This window comes from Heterodontus francisci, chromosome 10 (assembly GCF_036365525.1).
Source record: "Heterodontus francisci isolate sHetFra1 chromosome 10, sHetFra1.hap1, whole genome shotgun sequence".
Lineage (NCBI taxonomy): Eukaryota > Metazoa > Chordata > Chondrichthyes > Heterodontiformes > Heterodontidae > Heterodontus > Heterodontus francisci.
In genome coordinates this window covers 12,813,446-12,841,257 of record NC_090380.1, presented here as the reverse complement: position 1 = coordinate 12,841,257, position 27,812 = coordinate 12,813,446, and the positions used below count along the sequence as shown (strand labels likewise).

At 48.1% G+C, this 27,812-nt stretch overlaps 1 protein-coding gene across 1 annotated transcript in view; it reads left to right on the top strand.

Annotated features, from left to right (window-relative positions):
* Window positions 1-2,401: 2,401 nt before the first annotated feature.
* The window catches only part of pcid2 (PCI domain containing 2), a 63,513-nt gene continuing 38,102 nt past the window's right edge, over window positions 2,402-27,812 (top strand). The window contains exons 1-4 of the mRNA XM_068040117.1: window positions 2,402-3,140; window positions 15,105-15,207; window positions 15,425-15,514; window positions 20,608-20,681. Of these exons, the coding sequence (XP_067896218.1) occupies window positions 15,172-15,207; window positions 15,425-15,514; window positions 20,608-20,681 (200 nt within the window). The 5' untranslated portion in view covers window positions 2,402-3,140; window positions 15,105-15,171. The remainder of the gene's footprint in view (window positions 3,141-15,104; window positions 15,208-15,424; window positions 15,515-20,607; window positions 20,682-27,812) is intronic.

Below are 27,812 nucleotides of genomic sequence, written 5' to 3'. Positions count from 1 at the left end.
GGGGGGGGTGGTGGATGGGAGGGGGGGTGGTGGATGGGAGGGGGGGGTGGTGGATGGGAGGGGGGGTGGTGGTGGGGGGGGGGTGTGGATGGGGGGGGGGGTGGTGGATGGGAGGGGGGGTGGTGGATGGGAGGGGGGGGTGGTGGATGGGAGGGGGGGTGGTGGATGGGAGGGGGGGTGGTGGTGGGAGGGGGGGTGGTGGATGGGAGGGGGGGTGGTGGATGGGAGGGGGGGTGGGGTGGTGGATGGGAGGGGGGGGTGGGTGGTGGATGGGAGGGGAGGGGGGGGGTGGAGGGTGGTGGATGGGAGGGGGGGTGGTGGATGGGAGGGGGGGGGTGGAGGTGGTGGATGGGAGGGGAGGGGGTGGAGGTGGTGGATGGGAGGGGAGGGGGTGGAGGTGGTGGATGGGAGGGGAGGGGGTGGAGGTGGTGGATGGGAGGGGAGGGGGTGGAGGTGGTGGATGGGAGGGGAGGGGGTGGAGGTGGTGGATGGGAGGGGAGGGGGTGGAGGTGGTGGATGGGAGGGGAGGGGGTGGAGGTGGTGGATGGGAGGGGAGGGGGTGGAGGTGGTGGATGGGAGGGGGGGGGGGTGGAGGTGGTGGATGGGAGGGGGGGGGGTGGAGGTGGTGGATGGGAGGGGGGGGGTGGGGTGGTGGATGGGAGGGGGAGGTGGAGGTGGTGGATGGGGGGGGTGGAGGTGGTGGATGGGGGGGTGGAGGTGGTGGATGGGGGGGTGGAGGTGGTGGATGGGGGGGTGGAGGTGGTGGATGGGGGGGTGGAGGTGGTGGATGGGGGGGGTGGAGGTGGTGGATGGGGGGGGTGGAGGTGGTGGATGGGGGGGTGGAGGTGGTGGATGGGGGGGGTGGGGTGGTGGATGGGGGGGTGGAGGTGGTGGATGGGGGGGTGGAGGTGGTGGATGGGGGGGTGGAGGTGGTGGATGGGGGGGTGGAGGTGGTGGATGGGGGGGTGGAGGTGGTGGATGGGGGGGTGGAGGTGGTGGATGGGGGGGTGGAGGTGGTGGATGGGAGGGGGGGGGTGGAGGTGGTGGATGGGAGGGGGGGGGGTGGAGGTGGTGGATGGGAGGGGGGGGGGTGGAGGTGGTGGATGGGAGGGGGGGGGTGGGGTGGTGGGATGGGAGGGGGGGGGTGGAGGTGGTGGATGGGAGGGGGGGGGTGGAGGTGTGGGATGGGGGGGGGGGGTGGAGGTGGTGGATGGGAGGGGGGGGGGTGGAGGTGGTGGATGGGAGGGGGGGGGGGTGGAGGTGGTGGATGGGGGGGGGGGGTGGAGGTGGTGGATGGGAGGGGGGGGGTGGAGGTGGTGGATGGGAGGGGGGGTGTGGAGGTGGTGGATGGGAGGGGGGGTGTGGAGGTGGTGGATGGGAGGGGGGGGTGTGGAGGTGGTGGATGGGAGGGGGGGGTGGAGGGGGGGGTGGAGGGGGGGGGTGGGGGTGGTGGATGGGAGGGGGGGGGGTGGAGGTGGTGGTTGGGAGGGGGGGGTGGAGGTGGTGGATGGGGGGAGGGGGGGTGGAGGTGGTGGATGGGAGGGGGGGTGGAGGTGGTGGATGGGGGGGGGGTGGAGGTGGGTGGATGGGATGGGGGTGGGGGGTGGATGGGATGGGGGTGGGGGGTGGATGGGATGGGGGTGGGGGGTGGATGGGATGGGGGTGGGGGGGTGGATGGGATGGGGGTGGGGGGGTGGATGGGATGGGGGTGGGGGGTGGAGGTGGTGGATGGGGGGTGGAGGTGGTGGATGGGGGGTGGAGGTGGTGGATGGGGGGAGGGGGGGTGGAGGTGGTGGATGGGGGGGAGGGGGGGTGGAGGTGGTGGATGGGGGGGGGGGGGTGGAGGTGGTGGATGGGATGGGGGGGGGGGTGGATGGGATGGGGGGGGGGTGGATGGGATGGGGGGGGGGGTGGATGGGATGGGGGGGGGGTGGATGGGATGGGGGGGGGGTGGATGGGATGGAGGTGGGGGGTGGAGGGTGGTGGATGGGGGGAGGGGGGGTGGAGGTGGTGGATGGGGGGAGGGGGGGTGGATGGGGGGAGGGGGGGGTGGAGGTGGTGGATGGGAGGGGAGGGGGTGGAGGTGGTGGATGGGAGGGGAGGGGGTGGAGGTGGTGGAGGGGAGGGGGTGGAGGTGGTGGATGGGAGGGGAGGGGAGGGGGTGGAGGTGGTGGATGGGAGGGGGGGGGTGGAGGTGGTGGATGGGAGGGGGGGGGAGGGGGTGGAGGTGGTGGATGGGAGGGGGGGGTGGAGGTGGTGGATGGGAGGGGGGGGGTGGAGGTGGTGGATGGGAGGGGGGGGGGTGGAGGTGGTGGATGGATTCACATCGACCCACCTCTGAAGTTCTTGATAAGCAGCTTCTTGGAAGCAGCCTGTTTGCCGCCGGGACCTGCCGCCCTACTCAGGCCATTGGTGTGTCCGAGCAGCGCCGAGAAGTTGGCCTTCCGCTGCCCGTCGTCAGCCATGCCGGCCTCGGCCTCTCCCAGGCCCGGAGCCTGAGTAGGGGCCGCGGCCGCCGTGTCCCCCGCTCGGACCCGCTTCTTGCCTTGCCCAGCCTGGGGTCCACTCAGCTGCTGCGGGGAGGCCGCTTTGCCCGGGGATGAGCCGCGGGTCCCTGCCTCGCCCGGCTCCGCTATCCGCACTCTCTTCTTTGGGTGGCCGCGGTTACTGACATCGGCGAGCCGCTCCTCCTCGGGGGAACTCTCACAGGGAGCCGCCGGCCGCAGCATCAACAGCGGCTGCACTCAGGCCCGGGGGTGCAGGGAGCAGCCGAGGAGGCCCGGCCTCACCGACCGCACTCTGGGACTCAGCCTGTGAAACCAGCTGCTGCCGACTCTTCACCACATCGTTCGGCCGAGTACTGGGCCGCACCCTCCGCTCTGTCCTGTCGCCAAGCGTGGGGAGAGAAGCGGGCAGATAGGCCCGGCACCACCGGAAGTAAACAGCCGCACCCTGACCCCTCACCCTGCAGATGACTGTTTCCGCTGGGTGGTTGGGAGGCGAGTGTGGTCCTGGCACCCTCAGGCTGGGGTAGGAGAGGCACTAACGGCACCCTCAGGCTGGGCCTGGAGCCGCTACTCCCGCTTCCACACGGGTCCCGTGTTGCAGACTGACCGCTGCACCAGGCGCTGCCCTCCCAGGTCAGTACGGGGTATGATCTTGAAGCAAGAGTGGGAGAGGGTGGGGATCTGAATTGTTATTAGGACGGACTGGGTGGATATTGGTAACTATTTGCGCCACACAAGTGCCAGGCAATGACCGTCTCCAACAAGAGAGAATATAACTGATATCAGTGTGTTTTATATATAATTCAACAGGAGCTCAGACACCAAGTCTTGACATAGGGAGGAAGTATTAGGGCAGGTTAGCTTGGTCAAAGAGAGATTTTATTGAAGCGTCTTGAAGGGAGGGAGAGAGAGGTGGACTGGTTTCAGTAAGAAATTCCAGGGCCTTGGCAGCAGAAGGCATGGCCACCAGTGGTGGACTGAAACAAGTCGAAGATGCCCAAGAGGCCAGACGTGGAGGAGTGCAGAGTTCCCCGAAGGCTGTAGGTCTGGAAGAGATCAGAGTTCGGAAGGGGCAAGATCATGGAAGAATTTGAACATGATAACTTTAAAAGTCCAGGCATTGCCAAACCGGGAGCCAGTGTACGTCAGTGGACTTGGGTAGCAGAGTTTTGGGTGAGCTCAACGTTATGGAGGGTGGGAGGCTGGCCAGGAGAGCATTGGAATAATCAAGTCTCGAAGTAACAATGGTCTGGATGAGGGCTTCAGCAGCAGGGGTTATGGTGGTGGAAATTGGCAGTCTTGATAATTGATATTATGGGTTTGGAAGCTCAGCTCGTGGTCAAATAAGGCACCACGATTACAAACAGTCTGGTTCAGTCTTGTATATTGGTTAGCGAGCGGGTGGAATCAGCAATGAGGGAACAGAATTTGTGCCAGGAACACAACAGTGACTGTCACTAACACAGACTGATTGGCACACTGGCCTGTTTCCATGTTGTAATTTCTATGGATTGAATTGATACTTCTGTCCTGTGCCTTTTATTGCAGACGTTGAAACTTATTTACTGTTCCTGTTGTATTATTCCCTACTTACTAGCTAATGTCCTGTGAAGTTGCACATAATGAGACAAAACCCAGGTGTAGTGGGGTTGAAAAGTCAGAGATAGTGCAGGTATAAATAGGACTGAATACTTGTCTTTATTATCGGAACCTGAATGTCGTCTATGTGGCCTGATCTAATAATCCCTCGCCTTCCATCTCTACTTCATCCAAAAGTTACTGTTCTTGAATCCCTGTGACTTCGTAATGTCAGAAGCTGCTTCTAGCAATTGAGTCCTTTCATTGTTTTTATCTTTATTGTATAATTGTTCATTCTACTTTGAAAAGTAAACTGGCGGTTAAACGGGTAAAAGGAAGTTAATGGCTGGAGGTGGGAAGCAGCAGTAGTATAGCTCACAAGCAAGACACCACTGGTGTCTGCTGGATTAATTCATTGATTTCTTAGTGTGCCTGCTATTCTGTGAACATATTCAGTGCAACTTTGTGCTCCATTAACCCATTGGTGTGTTTATTGCTCTATGTATTTATTAACTGGCACTTGCTCCTTTATTAATTTATTAAGTTTATGTGCACCTTGTTGATTTGCCCAATATCTATAGATTTACTGCTCCTAATAATATTTTATTGTTTTGTTGGTGTGCCCACTGCTCTGACTTTATTAACTCTCTGCTGCCTACTCTTCCACATCCTGCTGCCATTTTCTCTTTCTGTTGGTACTCATTGTGGTCCAAGTTTATTAATTGACTGCTGCTCTATATTTATTACTTCAATGATACCCATTACTCATTCATTTAATGACTAACGCATTGCCTGCTTCGCTTTGTTGCACCCTGTCACCTCTCTTTCAAAATCTTCAGTCTATACTCCCCACCCAAATAAGATAAAAATGTTCTCACCGAGATATCTTCACTGCTTTCCTCCCTCAACCCTTGCATTGAATGACTTCTGATCCTCGGTGATTTCAACCCCCATCTCAAATCATCGTGTTCTCTTTCCTCTGAGTTCACTGCCATCTTATCCTCCCTTAATTTCATCCTCCATGTAAACTCTCAAACTCATGTTCAGCCACCCCTGCTAGATCTGCTTCACTGCTAGATCTGGCTGGATCATCCTGGAATGCAAAAATAACGCCCGGCTTCTTTTCTGTACGGCAAATTATCATCTTAAAACCCCTCTCCCCTGTCTTCTCCACCCTTTCCTCCGACAATAAATTCAAAAAGCTCATGGACCTTTTTGTCACTAAGATCGTGACCATCTGATCAACTGCCTCTGCCACGAGCTCACCGGGTCAAAGTTGCCCGAAAACACCCCATGCCCTATGCCTTAAACTCATACCTCTCTCTAGTTTCTTTCCTATATCCCCTCATGTCCTCTCCGAGCTCATCTTGTCCATGGAACCTACCTCCTGCTCCCTCAACCCTATTCCCACTAACCTGTTGACCAGCCAGCTTTCCCTCCTCATCCCCACGTTAGCTGATATTGTTAATGGTTCTCTTTCTTCGGGTGTTTTCCCTCTCTCCTTTAAATCTGCAGTCATCACCCCTCCCCCAAAAACCCAACCCTGACCCGCTGTCCTTGCAAACTACCGTCCCATCTCCAACCTCCCTTTCTTCTCCAAAGTTCTTGAGCCTGTTGCCTCCCAAATCTGTCCCCATCTTTCCCAGAACACCATATTTGAAGCCCTCTGGTCAGGTTTCCTCCCCTGCCACGGTACCAAATCAGCTCTTATCAAAGTCACAAATGACAAATGTGACTGTGACAAAGGTAAACTATCGCTTCTACACCTTCTCGAGCTGTCTTTTTTTTAATTCATTCATGGGATGTTGGCGTCACTGGCCAGGTCAGCATTTATTGCTCCTCCCTAATTGCCCTTGAGAAGGTGGTGGTGAGCTGCCTTCTTGAACCGCTGCAGTCCATTTGGGGTAGGTAGACCCACAGTGCTGTTAGGAAGGGAGTTCCAGGATTTTTACCCAGTGACAGTGAAGGAACGGCGATATAGTTCCAAGTCAGGATGGTGTATGACTTGGAGGGGAACTTGCAGGTGGTGGTGTTCCCATGTATTTGCTGCCCTTGTCCTTTCCAGTTGGTAGAGGTCGCGGGTTTGGAAGGTACTGTCTAAGGAGCCTTGGTGCATTGCTACAGTGCATCTTGTAGATGGTACACACTGCTGCCACTGTGCGTCGGTGGTGGAGGGAGTGAATGTTTGTAGATGGTGCCAATCAAGCGGGCTGCTTTGTCCTGGATGGTGTCGAGCTTCTTGAGTGTTGGAGCTGCACCCATCCAGGCAAGTGGAGAGTATTCCATCACACTCCTAACTTGTGCCTTGTAGATGGTGGACAGGCTTTTGGGAGTCAGGAGGTGAGTTACTCGCCTCAGGAGTCCTTGCCTCTGACCTGCTCTTGTAGCCACGGTATTTATGTGGCTACTCCAGTTCAGTTTCTGGTCAATGGTAGCCCCTAGGATGTTGATAGTGGGGAATTCAGCGATGGTAATGCCTTTGAATGTCAAGGGGAGATGGTTATATTCTCTCTTGTTGGAGATGGTCATTGCCTGGCACTTGTGTGGCGCTATCGTTACTTGCCACTTATCAGCCTAAGCCTGGATATTGTCCAGGTCTTGCTGCATTTCTACACGGACTGCTTCAGTATCTGAGGAGTCATGAATGGTGCTGAACATTGTGCAATCATCAGTGAACATCCCCACTTCTGACCTTATGATTGAAGGAAGGTCATTGATGAAGCAGCTGAAGATGGTTGGGCCTAGGATACTACCCTGAGGAGCTCCTGCAGTGATGTCCTGGAGCTCAGATAATTGACCTCCAACAACCACAACCATCTTCCTTTGTGCTAGGTATGACTCCAGCCAGCAGAGGGTTTTCCCCCTGATTCCCATAGACCTCAGTTTTGCTTGAGCTCCTTGATGCCATACTTGGTCAAATGTTGCCTTGATGTCAAGGGCAGTCACTCTCACCTCACCTCTTGAGTTCAGCTCTTTTGTCCATGTTTGAACCAAGGCTGTAATGAGGTCAGGAGCTGAGTAGCCCAGGTGGAACCCAAACTGAGCGTCACTGAGCAGGTTATTGCTAATCAAGTGCCGCTTGATAGCACTGTTGATGACACCTTCCATCACTTTACTGATGATTGAGAGTAGGCTGGTGGGGCGGTAATTGGCCAGGTTGGGCTTGTCCTGATTTTTGTGTACAGGACATAACTGGGCAATTTTCTACATTGCAGGGTAGATGCCAGTGTTGTAGCTGTACTGGAACAGCTTGGTTAGGGGCGCGGCAATTTCTGGAGCACAGTCTTCAGTACTATTGCTGGAATATTGTAAGGGCCCCATAGCTTTTCCAGTATCCAGTGTCTTCAGTCGTTTCTTGATATCACATGGAGTGAATCGAATTGGCTGAAGTGTGGCATCTGTGATGCTGGGGATTTCAGGAGGAGGCCGAGATGGATTATCAACTCGGCACTTCTGGCTGAAGATTGTTGCAAATCCTTCAGCCTTATCTTTAGCACTGATGTGCTGGGCTCCCTCATCATTGAGGATGGGGATATTTGTGGAGCCCCCTCCTCCAGTTAGTTGTTTAATTGTCCACCACCAATCACGGCTGGATGTGGCAGGACTGCAGAGCTTAGATCTGATCCGTTGGTTAAGGGATCGCTTAGCTCTGTCTATCGCATGCTGCTTACGCAGTTTGGCACGCAGATAGTCCTGTGTTGTAGCTTCACCAGGTTGACACCTCACCATGCCTGGTGCTGCTCTTGGCATGCCCTCCTGCACTCTTGATTGAACCAGGGTTGGTCTCCTGGCTTGATGGTAATTGTAGAGTGGGGGATATGTCGGTCCATGAGGTTACAGATTGTGGTTGAGTACAATTCTGCTGCTGCTGATGGCCCACAGCGCCTCATGGATGCCCAGTTTTGCACTGCTAGATCTGTTCGAAATCTATCCCATTTAGCACGGTGATAGTGCCACACAACACGATGGACGGTATCCTCAATGTGAAGGCGGGACTTCGTCTCCACGAGGACTGTGCGGTGGTCACTCCTACCAATACAGTTATGGACAGAAGCATCTGTGACAGGCAGATTGGTGAGGACGAGGCCAAGTAGGTTTTTCCCTCGTGTTGGTTCCCCCACCACCTGCTGCATACCCAGTCTAGCAGCTATGTCCTTTAGCACTCGGCCAGCTCGGTCAGTAGTGGTGCTACCGAGCCACTCTTGGTGATGGACATTGAGGTCCCCCACCTAGAGTACATTTTGTGCCCGCGCCACCCTCAGTGCCTCTTCCAAGTGGTGTTCAAAATGGAGGAGCATTGATTCATCAGCTGAGGGAGGCCGGTAGGTGGTGATCAGTAGGAGGTTACCTTGCCCATGTTTGACCTGATGTCATGAGACTTCATGGGATCTGGAGTCGATGTTGAGGACTCCCAGGGCAACTCCCTCCCTACTGTATACCACTGTGCCACCACCTCTGGTGGATCTGCCCTGCCGGTGGGAAAGGACATCCCCAGGGATGGTGATTGCAGTGTCTGGGACATTGTCTGTAAGGTATGATTTCGTGAGTATGACTATGTCAGGCTGTTGCTTGACTAGTATGTGGGACAGCTCTCCCAACTTTGGCACAAGCCCCCAGATGTTAGTAAGGAGGATTTTGCAGGGTCGACAGGGCTGGGTTTGTCGTTGTCGTTTCCGGTGCCTAGGTCGTGCTGGGTGGTCCGTCCGGTTTCATTGCTTTTTATTGATTTCGTAGCAGTTAGGTACAACTGAGTGGCTTGCTAGGCCATTTCAGAGGGCATGTAAGAGTTAACCACATTGCTGTGGGTCTGGAGTCACATGTAGGCCAGACCAGGTAAGGACAGCAGATTTCCTTCCTTAAAGGACATTAGTGAACCAGATGGGTTTTTACAACAATTGTCAATGGTTTCATGGCCATCATTAGATTACCTTTTAATTCCAGATTTCCAGAGAAATACCCTGGGTCTCTGGGTTACTAGTCCAGTGATAATACCACTATGCCACTGCCTACCCCTGCAGCCTTTGACATGGTTGAGTATACCATCCTGCTCCAACGCCTCTCCACTGTTGTCCAGCTGGGTGGGACTGCTGTCACCTGGTTCCATTCTTATCTATCCAGTTGTAATCAGAGTATCTTCAGCAATGGTTTCTCTTCCTACTCACACATCGTTACCTCTGGCTCCCCCCAAGGATCCATTCCTGTTCCCCTCCTGTTTCTGTGCTGCATTTCGGAGACATCATTCGAAAGCACATCGTTAGTTTTCACATGTACTCCGACGACACCCAGCTTTACCTCTCCACCAGCTTTTTTGATACCTCCACTGTTGCTAAATCATCAGACTGCTTAGCCACATCCAGTACTCGATAAGCAGAAATTTCCTTGAATTAAACATTTGAAGATGGAAACCATTGTTTTTGGTCCCCGCTCCAAACTCTGTTCCCTCGCTATTGACTCCCTCCTCCTCCCTGTCTGAGGCTGAACAGACTGTTCGCAAGGTCGGTGTCATATTTGTCCCCGACATGAGCTTCCAACCACATTCTCGTGGCATCACTAAGACCGCCTATTTCCACATCCGTGACATCAGCCAGCTTTTTCCCTGCCTCAGCTCCGCTGCTGCTGAAACCCCTCTGGACTTGAATATTTCCGCGCACTCATGCCTGGTCTCCCACATTCTGCACTCTAAACATAAGGTGATTCAAAACTCTGCTGCCTGTGTCCTAACTCTTACTATGTCCCATTCACCTGTTGCCCCTGTGCTTGCTGATCTACATTGGCTTCTGGTCAAGCAATGTATTGATTTTAATATTCTCATCTTTGTCTTTGAATCTCTTGCCCCTCTCTGTCTCTGTAATCTCTTCCAGCCACTCAACCCTCAGAGATATCTGCACTCATCTAATTCTGGCCTCCCTGATTTTAATCGCTCCACCATTGGAGGCCATGCCTTCAGCTGCCTAGGCCCCAAGCTCCGCAGTTCTCGTCCTAAACCTCTCTGCCTTTACCTCGCCTTCCTCCTTAAGACACTCCTTAAAACTTCTTTGATCAAGCTTTTGATCATCTGCCCTCATCATCTTATGTGGCTGTGTATTGTTTTGTTTTATGATGCTACTGTGAAGTGTCTTGGGATGTTTTATTATGTTAAAGATGCTATATAAATGCAAGTCGTTGTTAGCAAAAAAATACTGATGAACATTCTAGCATTCACTTAGTCATGATGCATGTTGTTTGGGTTGGTTTAGGTGGGTGCAGTTTTCTTGTAATTATATTGTGTTTACACTAAGCTCCCAGTTTATTGATTGGTTTTGTATCTGTACGTTATTGTATATCGAAGCTTGCTTTCACTGTTTTCCGGTGCATTGTCATTACATTTGTAAGCGTTGAGATAAATCTCTTTAACCCTGGTCTTGACTCTTCATGTACCATGCCACTGGAGATTGTCTAGTAACTATAAAATAATAACATTATTCTGAATAAGAAGTCTGCAAATTTCCATTTTTCCAGAAATAGAGTAGGTCAAAAACCAGAATAGGTCATTTGTTTGTTATCTTAACTCGAGAATCTTACTTATTTTGAAGTAAATTGGTGGTTTAGTGACAGCTGTAAAGCAGCAAATAACCCCTGCGAGAGACCTGGGGTCAGCTTCATATCTGCCTCAGTTTTGAAGTATTTTTATCTATTTGAGAAAGTAAGATGAAAGACCTAGGCTTACAATGCAGGACAGCACCAAGATCAAAAGAAAAGGCTAGGGTTACATTAAACTAAGTTTAAAATCTGACATAAAATACCATCATGTTGTGACTTAAAAAAAAACTGCACTTTGGATTCCATTTAATAGGATTAAATTTTATAATTTGAAATAACTGCTTCATAAAACCAAACTTGCTGGTTGGCGAGTGTTCCATATTATGTTCTCAGGCCCATATATGGCGATACAGTTCTGTTTGGCACTAATTGCGACATAGAAAAACAGTGGTAGCATTTGTTTATAGAACCATCAAAATGACAGTACAGAAAGAAACCACGTAGCCCATTGTGCTTTTTTAACTGAAGTCATCTACTCTATTTTGTTTCCCTACCCTTTCCCCATATCCTTTTCCAATTCCCTTTTAAACAGTGTTCTACTCTGTCTCTAGACCCCTTGTGATAAAGCTTTTCATGGAAATCTGGAACTCCCATCTCCAAAAAGTGGTTGAGGCTGGGGGTCAGTAGAAGATTACAGCACTGATTGATTGACTTTTGTGAGGCGAGGGTATTAAGAGTATTGTAAACAAGGTGAATAAGTGGAGTTAAGATGTAGATCAGCCATGATCTACTTGAATGCAGAACAGGCTAGAGGGATCCTGGGTGTAAACATGTCTTCTAACGTCTCCATTTGTTATATAAATAATACTCACTCTCTCCCCTCGTTGCTGATTCACCAACTAGTGCAAATAATCTTTCCTTTCAAAGCCTTTTTTGTAATCTTGAAAACTTCTGTTAACCTCGTTTAATGAAAGAAGTCCAATTTTTCAAGCCTCTCTTTGCAATTGTAACCTCTTATTCCTGGTGTTATTCCACTGAATCGTTGCTGTCCCCTTTCAATGGCTGGAATATTCTTCCTATAATGGGAAGCCTAAATCTTTCTACAATTGTGTCCTAAACCAGCTGTAGTGGAAACAATGTCTTGCACATGTTCAACATCATTTCCTTGCTTTTATAAGCAATGCCCCTGTATATTAAAACAGAATCTGATTTGCTTTTTTATGGCCTTTACTACCAACACACCCATCTTTTAAACATCTCTTTATTTGCACCCCTATATTTCTCTCTTCCTCCATTCTTGGGAATCTTAGCATTTAGGGCATTTTTCCTTTCAGTATACTTGTCCCCAAAATGTGCCACTTCACGTATTTCTGCATTAACATGAATCTGTCACTCTTTGTCCTGGATGTAAAGAAAGCTAAGATACATTATTTGTTCAAACAGGGTTGTCCTATATATGGCCTGCTGAAGGTTTCCATCCGGCCCTCGGCTGTAAACTGTATCCGGGGCTGTTCCTCATCCTCGCTGGGAGTCCGTGACTGGAGTTAGGAAATTCCGGCTTTTGAAAAAGATCGCAAGTCAGCTTCACAGCTGACTGATCCTAACATCGGGGACAGCAGTTTCTGAACTTTGGATAGATTTGGGGTTTTTTAAAAGCCTGCAGGAAAACCCCGAATCTGTCCGAAGTTCAGAAACTGCTGTTCCCGATGTTAGGATCCATCAGCTATGAAACTGACTTGAGACTTTTTTTAAAAACTGATCAACCATCTGCTGAGTGTTCCTGCTGTCTGCAACTGTCACAGAGAGAAAGAGGGGGAGGGGGCAGAGAGAGAAAGGGGCACAGAGAAGAGGGGAGATAGAGGGAGGGAACAGAGAGAGAGAGTAATCAAGATTACTTCTGACAGAATGACATCTATCCGTAATACTCCGCATTGCTGCAAAAAGTGCATGCAAACATTGACTACTTGTGCAAGCAAAAAAAATGCCAGGTATCTCACTAAATCAGTGTCCAACATAGTGACCAGAAAGTAAGTCAGTAAATTAGCTTTCTAATTTAAAGCGTCTTCACAAAAATGCACATTTGTTGTTCTGATTAATAGTATAAATTTTAATGCCTTTATCTTTCTGAAATTCTCTCACCGCCTCCCCCCCCCGCCCCTCCCCCACCAATGTAAGATAAAAATTGTAATGTGGCCCCCCCCCCCACCCACCCCATGTTAAAAGGTTGGACAATGCTGTGTTAGAACAATACAGACACAAACAATTATTTCCTGTGAAACAGATGATGTGACCGAGAGCTTACGAACAGGAAGTGTTGCAGTTTGGTGGTAAATCAGATCATGTCCATTACATTCAATGATGGTAATTGGTTGCTCATGTGGTTTTTCCTCAGACTAATTCTGTCACAGTAGCTGTACCATCTTGCCCATGGGCCTATATTTGTAGTGTTAGCAGGCCCTCTAGAAATTGGGCATGTCCCATATATCTCAGTGACACAGGTGAGAAAGGGCAGCATCCAGCATGCAAAGAAAAATGGGAAATAAACCAAGACTACTGAGTTGACTTGCATGCAGCTTATCAGCCAAAAATCGTGCTGCTGATTGGTTGCGAAATTGTCCTGGTTGGATTGTTCTCTCTCTGCCAGCTGAAGGTGCTCAATGAGCATTTTGCATCAATAAGTGGTATTGAGGGTATGCAGGCAGCCTTTGTGTCCCGCTCCTGCCCTGCCAACTGGTGCGGAATCTGTATTCTTATAGTGCAGAATTAGACTTGCTGTAGAAATTGATCTGGAGCTGCCACTGGTTAAAGGGTTGTTGGGATGGCAGATAGGAAAGAGGAACTTGAACTTCTTGCAGCAGCTTTAGCAATGGAGAGGAATTGGCAGCTCCATTTCTGATCAGAGATGACAAAGCCAAGAATGGTGATCGGTGCCGAAAGGGTGGAGCTGTTGATTGTAAGAGGTGGTAGCTGTTGGTAGGCTTGCAAAAGACATGAAGAAACTGAAGAATTGAAAGCAAAAAGTTTTTCATTTCCCAATTGTAGGACATGGAGCTCATCAAGATTTTTGTCAATCTGAAATTAGACAGGGAAATAATCAGAGCTGGCATTACAACATTCATGTCTGGCAAGGCAGAAATCATGGAGTGAATGGATTTAATGATTTTATATAGGAGTATAATCTTGTATCATCCTGGTATAACCATAATGGAGATGTTGTTGACTGTGTGTTGCACTTTCAGTGTTAGGCCAGTGCATGCATTGTGCTTGGAGGGATCAGGTTCTAGGATTTAGTGAGTGAAGCAAGACAACATCTTCCCGATCAGATTGATGGATAGAGTCTGGCTGAAGATCCCTGCTTCTTTCAATGTTATATTCTTTCGCTTGTGACTATAGTTAAAAAAAAAAAGTGCTGAATTCCACCCCTTTCCCCCCCCCCCCCCCCCCACCCCCACCCCCAAACATATAAAACCATGGGTAGGGTCTACCGTGAAGGAGCTTGTTGGGATCATAGCATTGAAAAAGATTGTAGCATAAATGCCTACAAACGGGTAATTGTTGCTGTTTTTCCCTTTCAACTGTAACAGTTGCTTGTTTATCTGGTAATTTAACGATATCAGAATGGGCACTTTTCATTGGAAAAGCACATGGGCTGCATTGCATAAGTACTGATCTGCAACAGGCTAGCATGGGGGGAATGTATAAAAAAATATAAAGCATATATGCTATCGTTTGGAGAATAAACTTTCTCTTTGGCTGGTGAAGGATGAGTCAGGTGGCAACAGATGGTTAGTTACCCGAAGACAGGCTGTTTTGCAGGGTACAATCAATACAATGCATAGCATCCCCAAAGTCTACTCTATTGCCAATTCACTTGGCAATTGTATATTATCTACGCAGGTTCAACCTTGGCTGGTAGAAAGTGGAGACCTTGGTCCTCCTTTGATGCCCTGAATCTGCCCAGAGCTGGAATTTCTGAGGCCATCAGATCTTGTTTCTATACCAGGCACAGCCCAAAATACTCTGTCTGATATTCAGTCCTCTACAAGATCAAGGCTGGAGCAGACACATGGTGCTCTGTCAGTGGGGAAAACCTTCTGCACTCCCTTATGTACTATCTCTTTGTATTTCTTTTTTTGAAAGAAAGCAACTGAACCAGTAATGGTGCACCAGGCCCCGTTGTCCCTATCATCATGAGCCTGGGTAAGGCAGAACTGGATGTATGTATTCAGATGAACAAATGAAATTCTGCTCAGTGCCCTCTCCCCCCAATACCAGTGAGCTTCCCGCGATTACATTGACACCCAAATCATCACCTACATAATATAAGTAACTTGGACTGGCCTCTATACTTGTAACTGGTACAAATTGGTTCCACATAATTTAAAAAATGAAATAAATTATTTCATCAGTATACCAAATATTGTATCAATGATAGAAGTGTATCACTCCCAGAATTCTGACTACAATTTCCCGAATTTTTTGTTCTCTACATTTCCTCAGATGATCTCGTGCTACTTTGCTTCGGGGCTGTCTGAACTGTGATCCATCACACTCTGCGCTGCCACAAATGGCACATATCACGCTGAATCAGTATTTACAGCAGGTAATTCTATCACTAGCTTTTGGCAAAGAAGCACTATCAAATGAAGTGAAGCAGAGGTCGCTGAGCTAAGGCTACACAGACTCTTCACTGTATTTTGTGGTAAATTAATGAGCATATGCCTGTCCTGTTCGCATTTTCGCATCATTAATTGTGTACACTTCCTATATACACATGCTGCTGGTATTCTAACATCTTTCATTACTTGTTGCTTTATTAGGTTTTGGAATTCATCGACAGCAGAGATGGTAATTCCTGTGCTGAATTTATGTCGTTTAAACACCCTCATGTTGCAAACCGTAGGTTACAGGTAAGATACAGTACTCCCTCTGTGAACATGGTTGTAGCGGAGACGGGATATTTGAGAGCCTGGATAATTTACAATTGTTTTAGCATATTAAACCTACTAAGTAATCTATCAGAAAAATGCATTTATAACCTGTAGCTCTGCATGAAATTACTCATGGATTAGATGAAAAACCTCATCCATACCTTTGTTACTGCTAGACTTGACTATTCCAACAGATTCCTGGCCGGTCTCCCATCTTTCACCCTTCATAAACTTATGTTCATCCAAAAATCTAATACCCGAATCCTAACTTGCACCAAGTCCCTTTCACCCATCGTCCCGTGTTTGCTCGCCATCATTTAAGCAATGCCTCAATTTAAAAATTCTCATCTTTATTTTCAACTCCCTCCACGGCCTCTCCCCTCACTATCTCTGTAAGCTTGTACACCCTCTAACCTTCCAAGATAGCTATGCTTCTCCAGTTCTGGTCTCTTGCTTTTAATTGCTGTACCATTGATGGCCATGCCTTCAGCTGCCAAGGCCCTAAGCTCTGGAATTCCCTTCCTAAACCTCTCTACCTTTCTTTTCTCTTTCTTTAAGATGCTCCTTAAAACCTACCTCTTTGACCAAGCTCCTTCTGAGACTTGCTATCAAATTTTGTTTGATAACTCTCCTGTAAAGCATCTTGGAACATTTTAGTTAAAGGTGCTATATAAATGCATGTTCTTTTTGATTAAAGTAAGACCGCTTTCCCTGTTCAAAGCAATGGAAAGTGTTGACTAGGTAAAAGAATGAGCAAAGAAGCAGAGGGCATGGTGCAAAATTCACAAGCCTCGAGCAAGTTCAAGGAGCAAAAAAAGCTTTTTACCTCCTCAGGATTGTGGGGACAGGTTCCTAGGGAGATGATTCAGGACCTTTGAAAGGAGCTGCATCAATATCTGTTGAGCAGGGGGATTAGGGAGAGATTGACAGCAATTTGTTTTTTGTTTCAGGTATAGTCAGGCAAGAAAATTTGTGTTTCTTGAAGTAAAGGATCTGTCGGTGGGTTGGAAGGCAAGTTCATCCTGGAATCTAACTCGTAGACCTTGACCTCCACTCACTGGGCCCTATGCCCAGCCCCAACTTCCTCCCTTCAGTAGAAATATTAGTAATTGGAAGATGAGGGGGAGTACAGCCTGTGTAGTCGGAACAATGGGAGTGTGATATATACAGGGGAGCAAGAAAAGCACACCAGGGCAGCAGGGAAAGACAATATAAACTGGTTGGTCTTGCAAGATGATATGAATAGAATCATAGAATTTTATAGCACAGATGGAGGCCATTTGGCTCCACATATATGCTGGCTCTCTGGGAAGAGCTATTCAACAGAGTCTATTTCCCCTGCCCTTTCCCTGTATCCTCTTAAATTTTTCTTTTAAATGCATTCCCATTTCTCTCTTCAAAGCAATCTTCTTCCCCTGTTGTTTCCAGTGAGGCATTCTGTGCCCTAACCATCCTCTGCATGTAAATAAAAACAGAAAATGCTGGAAATACTCAGCCGCTCTGGCAGCATCTGTGGAGAGAAAAACTGAGTTAACATTTCATCTGATGAAAGGCCATCACCCTGAAATATTAACTCGGTGTCTCTCTCCAGAAATGCTCCCAGGCCTGCTGAGTATTCCCAGCATTTTCTGGTTTTATTTCAGATTTCCAGCATCCACAGTATTTTGCCCTGCACCTAAACATTTCTTCTAACCCTCTCTTTTTTGTTCTTTGGTAATGATGTTACTCTCTAAGTACCAACTATCTGACCAATAGAAATCGATTTTCCTGATTTACCTATTCAAAACCCCTCAGATTTGCAAATAGCTCTAATAAATCTCTGAGCTTTCTTTGCTCTAATGAAAAGAGCTCCCATTTCTCCGATCTCTTTTATCAGAACAGTAAGAAATTCAATTTATCCTGTAGCATTTAATTTAACGCAGACAAGTGCAAAGTGATGTATTTTGGGAAGGTAAACCAGGGTAGGACATATACAGTGAATGGCAGGGCCCTGGGGAGTGTTGTTGAGCAGAGAGACCTTGGGGTGCAAGTACATAGTTCCTTGAAAGTGGCAACACAGGTAGACAAGGTGGTGAAGAAGGCGTTTGGCATGCTTGCCTTCATTGGCCGAGGCATTGAGTACAAGAGTTGGGACGTCATGTTACAGTTGTACATAACGTTGGTTAGGCTGCACTTGGAGTACTGTGTGCAGTTCTGGTCACCGCACTACAGGAAAGATGTGATTAAGCTAGAGAGGGTGCAGAAGAGATTCACAAGGATGTTGCCTGGTTTGGAGGGCTTGAGTTATAAAGAGAGATTGGATAGGCTGGCTCTGTTTTCCCTGGAGCGAAGGAGGCTGAGAGGGGATATGATAGAGGTATATAAAATTATGAGAGGCATAGATAGGGTAGATAGCCAGAGTCTGTTTCCATGGTAGGGGTGAGTAAAACTAGAGGGCATAGATTTAAGGTGAGGGGGAGGAGGTTTAAAGGGGATCAAAGGGGTAAATTTTTCACACACAAAGAATATCTGGAATGAGCTGCCTGAGGAGGTGGTGGAGGCAGGAACAATAGCGACATTTAAAAGGCATCTGGACAGGTACTTGAATGAGAAAGGCAAAGAGAGATATGGAATTAATGCAGGCAGATGGGATTAGTATAAATAGGCATTATGGTCGGCATGGACATGGTGGGCCGAAGGGCCTGTTTCTATGCTGTACAGCTCTATGACTATCTGGTCATTTATGTCTACAATATAGTGGAGTGCACTATATTATATATAGTTGTCACTGAGACTGCCCTCAATGCAGCCCAGCCTCTACCAGTCATGGATGACCTGGACGTACAGCCAACAAAATCGCAACTCAGTGATGCCATTGATTCTCTAGCCAGCGGAAAAGCCCCTGGGAAGGACAGCATTACCCCTAAAATAATCAAGAGTGCCAAGCCTGCTATCGTCTCAGCACTACATGAACTGCTTTGCCTGTGCTGGGACGAGGGAGCAGTACCACAGGACATGTGCGATGCCAATATCATCACCCTCTATAAAAACAAAGGTGACCGCGGTGACTGCAACAACTACGGTGGAATCTCCCTGCTCAGCATAGTGGGGAAAGTCTTTGCTCGAGTCGCTTTAAACAGACTCCAGAAGCTGGCCGAGCGCGTCTACCCGAGGCACAGTGTGGCTTTCGTGCAGAGAGATCGACCATTGACATGCTGTTCTCCCTTCGTCAGATACAGGAGAAATGCCGCGAACAACATATGCCCCTCTACATTGCTTTCATTGATCTCACCAAAGCCTTTGACCTCGTCAGCAGACGTGGTCTCTTCAGATTACTAGAAAAGATTGGATGTCCACCAAAGCTAATAAGTATCATCACCTCATTCCATGACAATATGAAAGGCACAATTCAACATAGCAGCACCTCATCAGGCCCCTTTCCTATCCTGAGTGGCGTGAAACAGGGCTGTGTTCTCGCACCCACACTTTTTGGGATTTTTTTCTCCCTGCTGCTCTCACATGCGTTCAAGTCTTCAGAAGACAGAATTTTCCTCCGCACAAGATCAGGGGGCAGGTTGTTCAACCTTGCCCGTCTAAGAGCGAAGTCCAAAGTACGGAAAGTCCTCATCAGGGAACTCCTCTTTGCTGACGATGCTGCTTTCACATCTCATACTGAAGAGTGTCTGCAGTATCTCATCGACAGGTTTGCGGCTGCCTGCAACGAATTTGGCCTAACCATCAGCCTCAAGAAAACGAACATCATGGGACAGGACGTTACAGCACAGTGGCGCAGTGGTTAGCACCGCAGCCTCACAGCTCCAGCGACCCGGGTTCAATTCTGGGTACTGCCTGTGTGGAGTTTGCAAGTTCTCCCTGTGTCTGCGTGGGTTTCCTCCGGTTTCCTCCCACATGCCAAAGACTTGCAGGTTGATAGGTTAATTGGCCATTATAAATTGCCCCTAGTATAGGTAGGTGGTAGGGAAATATAGGGACAGGTGGGGATGTGGTAGGAATATGGGATTAGTGTAGGATTAGTATAGATGGGTGGTTGATGATCGGCACAGACTCGGTGGGCCGAAGGGCCTGTTTCAGTGCTGCATCTCTAAACTAAGCTAAACAGAAATGCTCCATCCATCAATATTGGTGACCACGCTCTGGAAGAGGTTCAAGAGTTCACCTACCTTGGCTCAACTATCACCAGTAACCTATCTATAGATGCAGAAATCAAGAAGCGCATGAGAAAGGCTTCCACTGCTATGTCCAGACTGGCCAAGAGAGTGTGGGAAAATGGCGCACTGACACGGAACACAAAAGTCCGAGTGCATCAAGCCTGTGTCCTCAGTACTTTGCTCTATGGCAGCGAGGCCTGGACAACGTATGTCAGCCAAGAGCGATGTCTCAATTCATTCCATCTTCGCTGCCTCCGGAGAATACTTGGCATCAGGTGGCAGGACCGTATCTCCAACACAGAAGTCCTTGAGGCTGCCAACATCCCCAGCTTATACACACTACTGAGTCAGCAGCGCTTGAGATGGCTTGACCATGTGAGCCGCATGGAAGATGGCAGGATCCCCAAAGACACATTGTACAGCGAGCTCGCCACTGGTATCAGACCCACCGGCCGTCCATGTCTCCGCTTTAAAGACATCTGCAAACGCGACATGAAGTCCTGTGACATTGATCACAAGTCGTGGGAGTCAGTTGCCAGCGTTCGCCAGAGCTGGCTAGCAGCCATAAAGGCGGGGCTAAAGTGTGGCGAGTCGAAGAGACTTAGCAGTTGGCAGGAAAAAAGACACAAGCGCAAGGGGAGAGGCAACTGTGTAACAGCCTCGACAACCAAATTTTTCTGCAGCACCTGTGGAAGAGTCTGTCACTCTAGAGTTGGCCTTTATAGCCACTCCAGGCGCTTACCCATTGTCTCTCGAGATAAGGAGGCCAAAGAAGAAGAATAGTGGAGTGCAATATTGTGCACAATGCATTTAACTCCTTAGGCTTGCATGATTTTATGCAAAATGTTAAGTTCATTGTTTCGAGCCAGTGTCAGAAACTGCATATGTCTGAGTGATGTCTTTGCTTTTTTGCTTTGAAACTAGTTAGCAAACCCAGAGGAGAGATGCCAGCAGATCCTGGAACTTCCTTACGATGAAATGGTGGCAGCTCATTTAAGGTAAGGGAAGCCTCAGTGTTTATTTGCCATTAACGTTTATTGAGAACTTATTTTTCATCTTTGAAATTGTTTTCTGTCTGCACTCCCCTGAATCAAATCAGTTACGATATCACTGTATAACTGCTCACTCCACTGCACGTGAGGGAACTCTGTATTAACTTGGTGTAATCCCTTTCCTCCCTAATTATAGGGAAACAGCTGCCTCGTTGATGTTCTCTGTCCACATGCACTTTGTGGCAAAAATATATTGGAAAAACCATTTACCTCTAGCCCTTGCTCAGCAAATAGTAATTGAGAACACTGAATGGTAATCACACTCTATACAAGGCTATGGGCCAAGTGCAGGAATATGGGATTAGAATAGTTGGTGGCTGTATGGCTAGCACAGACACGATGGGCCGAAGGGCCTGTTTCTGTGCTGAATAACTCTATAGCAAACTGACCCCAACCTCTGGGCTCCTTTCTTTAGTTCTTCCTCTCTCTTGCTCTCACTTTTTCTTTTCAGCCATCCCTTCCTCTGGTTGTCACTGCAACTGGTCCCCAGCCATTTTTCCGAGTCTTTCACTGATTAAAGATAACACGAATTTAATACGACATTCACACATCATGTTACAAATACTCTTGCATCTTCTCGGGCAATAACTGGTAGCTGTGAGGAGAATCCTTAGATATGGGACTGAATTTTACAGACCCCCCACCCCCGACAGAGGGAGTCAAGGCGGTGGGGGGGGGGGGGGGCCAGAAAATGCCTCCGGCAGAGGCCCGCCATGGGCCTCGATGCCAGAAAGGTGCGGCCTGATATTGCCGGTGGCTGCGAGGCCACATAGCGGCTACCCCGCTGCTCAGTGATGAGACACCAATTAACATATTTAAATCCATTAAAATTAATGAATTAATCAGACTTGCATCTCCGCCTTCCATCCCCATCCAGGATATTGGTGCCGGTGGCCAGCACTCCTTTCAAAATCTCAATCCATTCACCCCTTATTCCAGGGAATAGAAGACTTCTTTATGCACTCTTTCCTTGTAATTTAAACCTTGGAGCTTGGGGATGTTCTAGTGAACCCGCACTGCACTCCTTGTAAACCCAATATATATTTCTAAGATGCAGTGCCCAGAACTATGCCCAGTACTTCAGATGTGGTCTAACCAGGGCTTTGTATCACTGTCGCAAAGCTTCCTCTCTTTTCTATTCTAGCGCTCTAGATTAAAAGGCTGATATTCCATTAGCCTTTTTGATTATATTTTGTACCTGACTGCTATATTTTAGTGATGTGTGTACGTGGACTCCTAGACCTCTTTGGACCTCCACTGTTGCAAACTTTTCACCATTTAAATCATTTTTTTAATTCATTCATGGGATGTGGGCATTGCTGGCTAGTACAGCATTTATTGCCCATCCCTAATTGCCCTTGAGAAGGTGGTGGTGAGCCTCCGCCTTAAACTGCTGCAGTCCATGTGGGGTAGGTACACCCACAGTGCTGTTAGGAAGAGAGTTCCAGGATTTTGACTCAGCGACAGTGAAGGAATGGCGATATAGTTCCAAGTCAGGATGGTGTGTGGCTTGGAAGGGAACTTGCAGGTGGTGGTGTTCCCATGCAATTGCTGCCCTTGTCCTTCTAGATGATAGAGGTTGCAGGTTTGGAAGGTGCTGTCCACGGCGCCTTGGAGCATTGCTGCAGTGCATCTTGTAGATGGTATACACTGCTGCCACTGTGTGTCAGTGGTGGAGGGAGTGAATGTTTGTAGATGGGGTGCCAATCAAATGGGCTGCTTTGTCGTGGATGGTGTCGAGCTTCTTGAGTGTTGTTGGAGCTGCACCCATCCAGGCAAGTGGAGAGTATTCCATCACACTCCTGACTTGTGCCTTGTAGTTGGTGGACAGGCTTTGGGGAGTCAGGAGGTGAGTTACTCGCCGCGGGATTCCTAGCCGCTGACCTGCTCTTGTAGCCACTGTATTTATATAGTTACTCCAGTTCATTTTCTGGTCAATGGTAGCCCCCAAGATGTTGATAGTGGGGGTTTCAGTGATGGTAATGCTATTGAATGTCATGGGGAAATGGTTAGATCCTCTCTTGTTTGAGATGGTCATTGCTTGACACTTGTGTGGCACGAATGTTACTTGCCACTTATCAGCCTAAGCCTGGATATTGTCCAGATCTTGCTGCACTTCTGCACAGACTGTTTCAGTATCTGAGGAGTCGCGAATGGTGCTGAACATTGTGCAATCAGGGAACATCCCCACTTCTGACCTTATGATTGAAAGAAGGTCATTGATGAAGCAGCTGAAGATGGTTGGGCCTAGGACACTACCCTGAGGAACACCTGCAGTGATGTCCTGGAGCTGAGATGATTGACTTCCGACAACCACAACCATCTTCCTTTGTGCTAGGTATGACTCCAACCAGTGAAGAATTATTCCCCTGATTCCCATTGACTCTAGTTTTATCAGGACTCCTTAATGCTATACTCTGTCAAGTACTGCCTTGATGCTAAGAGCAGTCACTCTCACCTCACATCTTGAGTTCAGTTCTTTTGTCCATGTTTGAACCAAGGCTGTAATGAGGTCAGGAGCTGAGTGGCCCTGGCTGAATTCAAACTGAATGTCGGTGAGCAGGTTATTGCTAAGCAAGTGCCGCTTGATAGCACTAGCGACTACAACTTCCATCACTTTACTGATGATTGAGAGTAGACTGATGGGGTGGTAATTGGCCTGGTTGGATTTGTCCTGTTTTTTGTGTACAGGACAAACTGGGTAGATGTCAGTGTTGCAGCTGTACTGGAACAGCTTGGCTAGAGGCGCAGTAAGTTCTGGAGCACAGGTCTTCAGCACTATAGCTGGAATATTGTCAGGGCCCATAGCCTTTTCAGTATCCAGTGTCTTCTGTCATTTCCTGATTTAACGTGAACTGAATCGAATTGGCTGAACACTGGCATCTGTGATGCTGGGGACTTCTGGATGAGGCCGAGATGGATCATCAACTCGGCACTTCTGGCTGAAGATTGTTGCAAATGCTTCAGCCTTGTCTTTTGCACTGATGTGCTGGGTTCCCCCATCATTGAGGATGGGGATATTTGTGGAGCCGCCTCCTCCTATCAGTTGTTTAATCCTCCACCACCATTCATGACTGGATGCGACAGGATTTCAGAGCTTACTTAGTTCTGATCCGTTGGTTGTGGGATCGCTTAGCTCTGTCTATCGCATGCTGCTTACACTGTTTGGCATGCAAGTATTCCTGGGTTGTAGCTTCACCAGGTTGACTCCTCATTTTGAGATATGCCTGGTGCTGCTCCTGGCATGCCCTCCTGCACTCTTTATTGAACCAGGGTTGGTCTCCTGGCTTGATGGTAATGGTAGAGTAGGAGATATGCTGGGCCATGAGGTTACAGATTGTGGTTGAATACAATTCTGCTGCTGCCGATGGCCCACAGCGCCTCATGGATGCCCAGTTTTGATTTGCCAGATCTGTTTGAAATCTATCCTAGCGCGTTGGTAGTGCTACACAACACGATGGAGGGTATCCTCAGTGTGAAGACAGGACTTCGTCTCTACAAGGACTGTGCGGTGGTCACTCCTACCAATACTGTCATGGACAGATTCATTTGCGGCAGGCAGATTGGTGAGGACGAGGTCAAGTATGTTTTCGCCTCTTGTTGGTTCTCTCACCACCTGCCGCAGACCCAGTCTCGCAGCTATGTCCTTTAGGACTCGGCCAGCTTGGTTAGTAGTGGTGCTACCGAGCCACTCATGGTGATGGGCATTGAAGTCCCCCACCCAGAGTACATTCTGTGCCCTTGCCACCCTTTGTGCTTCCGCCAAGTGGTGTTCAACATGGCGGAGTACTGACTCATCAGATGGGGGAGGGCAGGAGGATTCCTTGCCCATGTTTGACCTGATGCCATGAGATTTCATGGGGTCCAGAGTCAATGTTGAGGACTCCCAGGGCAACTCCCTCCCGACTGTACACCACTGTGCTGCCCTCTCTGCTGGGTCTGTCCTACTGTTGGGACAGGACATACCCGGAAATGGGACATTGTAAGGTATGAATCCGTGATAATGACTGTGTTGGGCTGCTGCTTGACTAGTCTGTGGGACAGCTCTCCCAACTTTGGCACCAGCCCCCAAATATTAGTAAGGAGGACTTTGAAGGGTCGACAGGGCTGGGGTTGCCGTTTCCAGTGCCTAAGTCGAAGCCGGGTGGTCTGTCCTGTTTCATTCCTTATTGACTTTGTGGTAGTTTAATACAACTGAGTGGCTGTCTAGGCCATTTCAGAGGCCGTTAGAAGTCATCCACATTGCTGTGGGTCTGGTGTCACATATAGGCCAGACCAGGTAAGGACAGCAGCTTCCTTTCCCTAAAGTACATTAGTGAACCAGATGGCTTTTTACGACAATCAACCATGGTTTCATGGCCATCATTAGACTTGCATTTTTAATTCCAGAATTATTAATTGATTTGAAATTCCACCTTCAGCTATGGTGGGATTTGAACCCATGTTCCCAGAGCAATAACCTGGGTCTCTGGGTTATAATACTTAGATCTAGCATCTTTCAGTCTAAAATGGATGACCTCACATTTACCTCTGTTGAAATCCATCTGCCACAGTTTCACCCCTTCACTTAATCTATCAATGTATTACATAGTACCTACTACTTACAGAAGAGAAACAGGCCATTTGGCCCAGCAGGTTCATCCTAGTATTTATGCTCCACACAAGCCTCCTTCAACCTATCTTCATCTAACGCCATCAACATATCCCTCTATTCCTTTCTCCCTCATGTACTTATCTAGCTTCCCCTTAAATCCATCTATGCTACTGGCTTCAACCACTCCCTGTGGTAGCGAGTTCTATATTCTGACCCCTCTCCGGGAAAGAAGCTTCTCCTGAACTCCTGTTAGATTTATTTGTGACTGTCTTATATTTATGGCCTCTAGTTCACCTCTTCCCTGCAAGTGGAAACCTATCAAACTCTTCCATGATCTTAAAGGTCTCTGTCAGGTCACTCCTCAGTATTCTCTTTTCTCAAGAAAAGAGCTCCAACCTGTTCGTCTTTCCTGATAGAACTTAGAGGTTATACCTGATATTGTCCTAGTAAGTCATTTTTGCACCTTGTCTAGTGCCTCAATATCTTTTTTACAGTATGGAAACCAGAGACGTTCACTCTTAAGTGTGATCTAACCAAGGTTCTATAATGGCCTGGAGTTTCCGCTGAGTTGCACTGGTTATTTTGGCACAATTGACCTCAAATCAGCCAAACCAGCACAAAAGATCGAGGAATTCAAGCGCAAATTAAGTCCAGAGCAAATCGAGTTTCTGCGATCTTTTGTGCTAGTTTAAATAAAGCTGTGCTAGAAAATGTCCTGCCCACAAAACTGGCGATGCACCAAGTTTGAATTAATTATCATAGCAAGTTTCTGCCTTATAATTTGAGTACATACCTATGAGCCTTACTTCTGTTTTCTACTACCCAACCAAACTCTTAAGTAGGTCAATTATTTACTTTCAATTCTATGAGCTTTAATTTTAGCCGAACAGTCTAATGCAGAACCTTATCGAATGCCTTCTGGAAGTCCATATCAACTACATCCATAGGCATTCACTTGCCTACTACTTTGATTCCTCAAAAATTTCTATTAAGTTTGTGAGACATGATCTAGTCTTTATAATCTGTATTGGTTTTCTAATCAGCTCAAATTTCTCCGTACTTTGTTTTTAATTATAGTTGCCAATAACTTCCCCACAACAGATGTTAGACAACAGGTCTATAATTTCCTGGCTTCATCCCCTCACCTTTCTCAAATAAAAGAAGTTACATTTGTAATTTTTCAATCTAGTGGGTTAATTCCTATCTAAAGCAACTGCAATTTCCTAACCTACTTCCTTTAAAACCCTAGGTTGGAAGCCATCCGGTCCGAGGGACTTGTCATCTTTAGTGCCAGTATTTTTCCTAATACGTGTTTTGTTTCTTGCATTAACTTTAGTGAGTTTCAGTCCTTGATTGATTATTAGTTTCCCTGGAATGTCGGTATATCATCCTCCCATCTGCTGTGAAGACTGACACAAAATAATTAGTCAACAAGACTGCCATCTCATTTTCATTTGTAATATGACCCGCATCTGTTTTTAAAGAACACATGTTACACCTGAGTGTCCATTTCCTTCTAATATAACTGTAAAACTTTTTTGTGTGTTAATCTTGTACCCCTGGCAAGTTTCTTTTTGTATTCTCTTTGGAGCTCTTAATATCTTTTTTTTGTTTTCCTTGCTGTTCTTTATGTCTCTCCCAGTCCCTGGGATCTACACTATCCTTTGCACTTCTGTATGCTCTTTCCTTTAGTTTTATGTTATTTCTCATGGCTTCTGTTGACCATGGCTGTTTTATTTAATAAGTAGTACTCATCCCTGAGGGGTATGTAGCTTCCACTGTTCTTCTGTAGTATAACCTGGTATTAGTTTTGACCAGTTTGCTGTTGTCGGTCTCATCCTGTTAAACTACTAAAATCTAGAATATTAGTATTTTTTTTCATGCATGGCGTGTGGGCATCGCTGGCCAGGCCAGCATTTATTACCCATCCCTAATTGCCCTTGAGAAGGTGGTGGTGAGCTGCCTTCTTGAACTGCTGCTGTCCATGTGGGGTAGGTACACCCACAGTGCTGTTCGGAAGGGAGTTCCAGGATTTTGACCCAGCGACAGTAAAGGAACGGCGATATAGTTCCAAGTCAGGATGGTGTGTGACTTGTAGTGGAACTTGCAGGTGGTGGTGTTCCCATGTATTTGCTGCCCTTGTCTTTCGAGTTGGTAGAGGTCGCAGGTTTGGAAGATGCTGTCTAAGGAGCCTTGGTGCGTTGCTGCAGTGCATCTTGTAGATGGTACACACCGCTGCCACTGTGTGTCGGTGGATGAGGGAGTGCATGTTTGTAGATGGGGTGCCAATCAAGTGGGTTGCTTTGTGCTCGATGGTGTCGAGCTTCTTCAGTGTTGTTGGAGCTGCACTCATCTAGGCAAGTGGTGAGTATTCCATCACACTCCTGACTTGTGCCTTGTGGATGGTGGACAGGCTTTGGGGAGTCAGGAGGTGAGTTACTCGCCGCAGGATTCCTGCCCTCTGACTTGCTCTTGTAGCCACG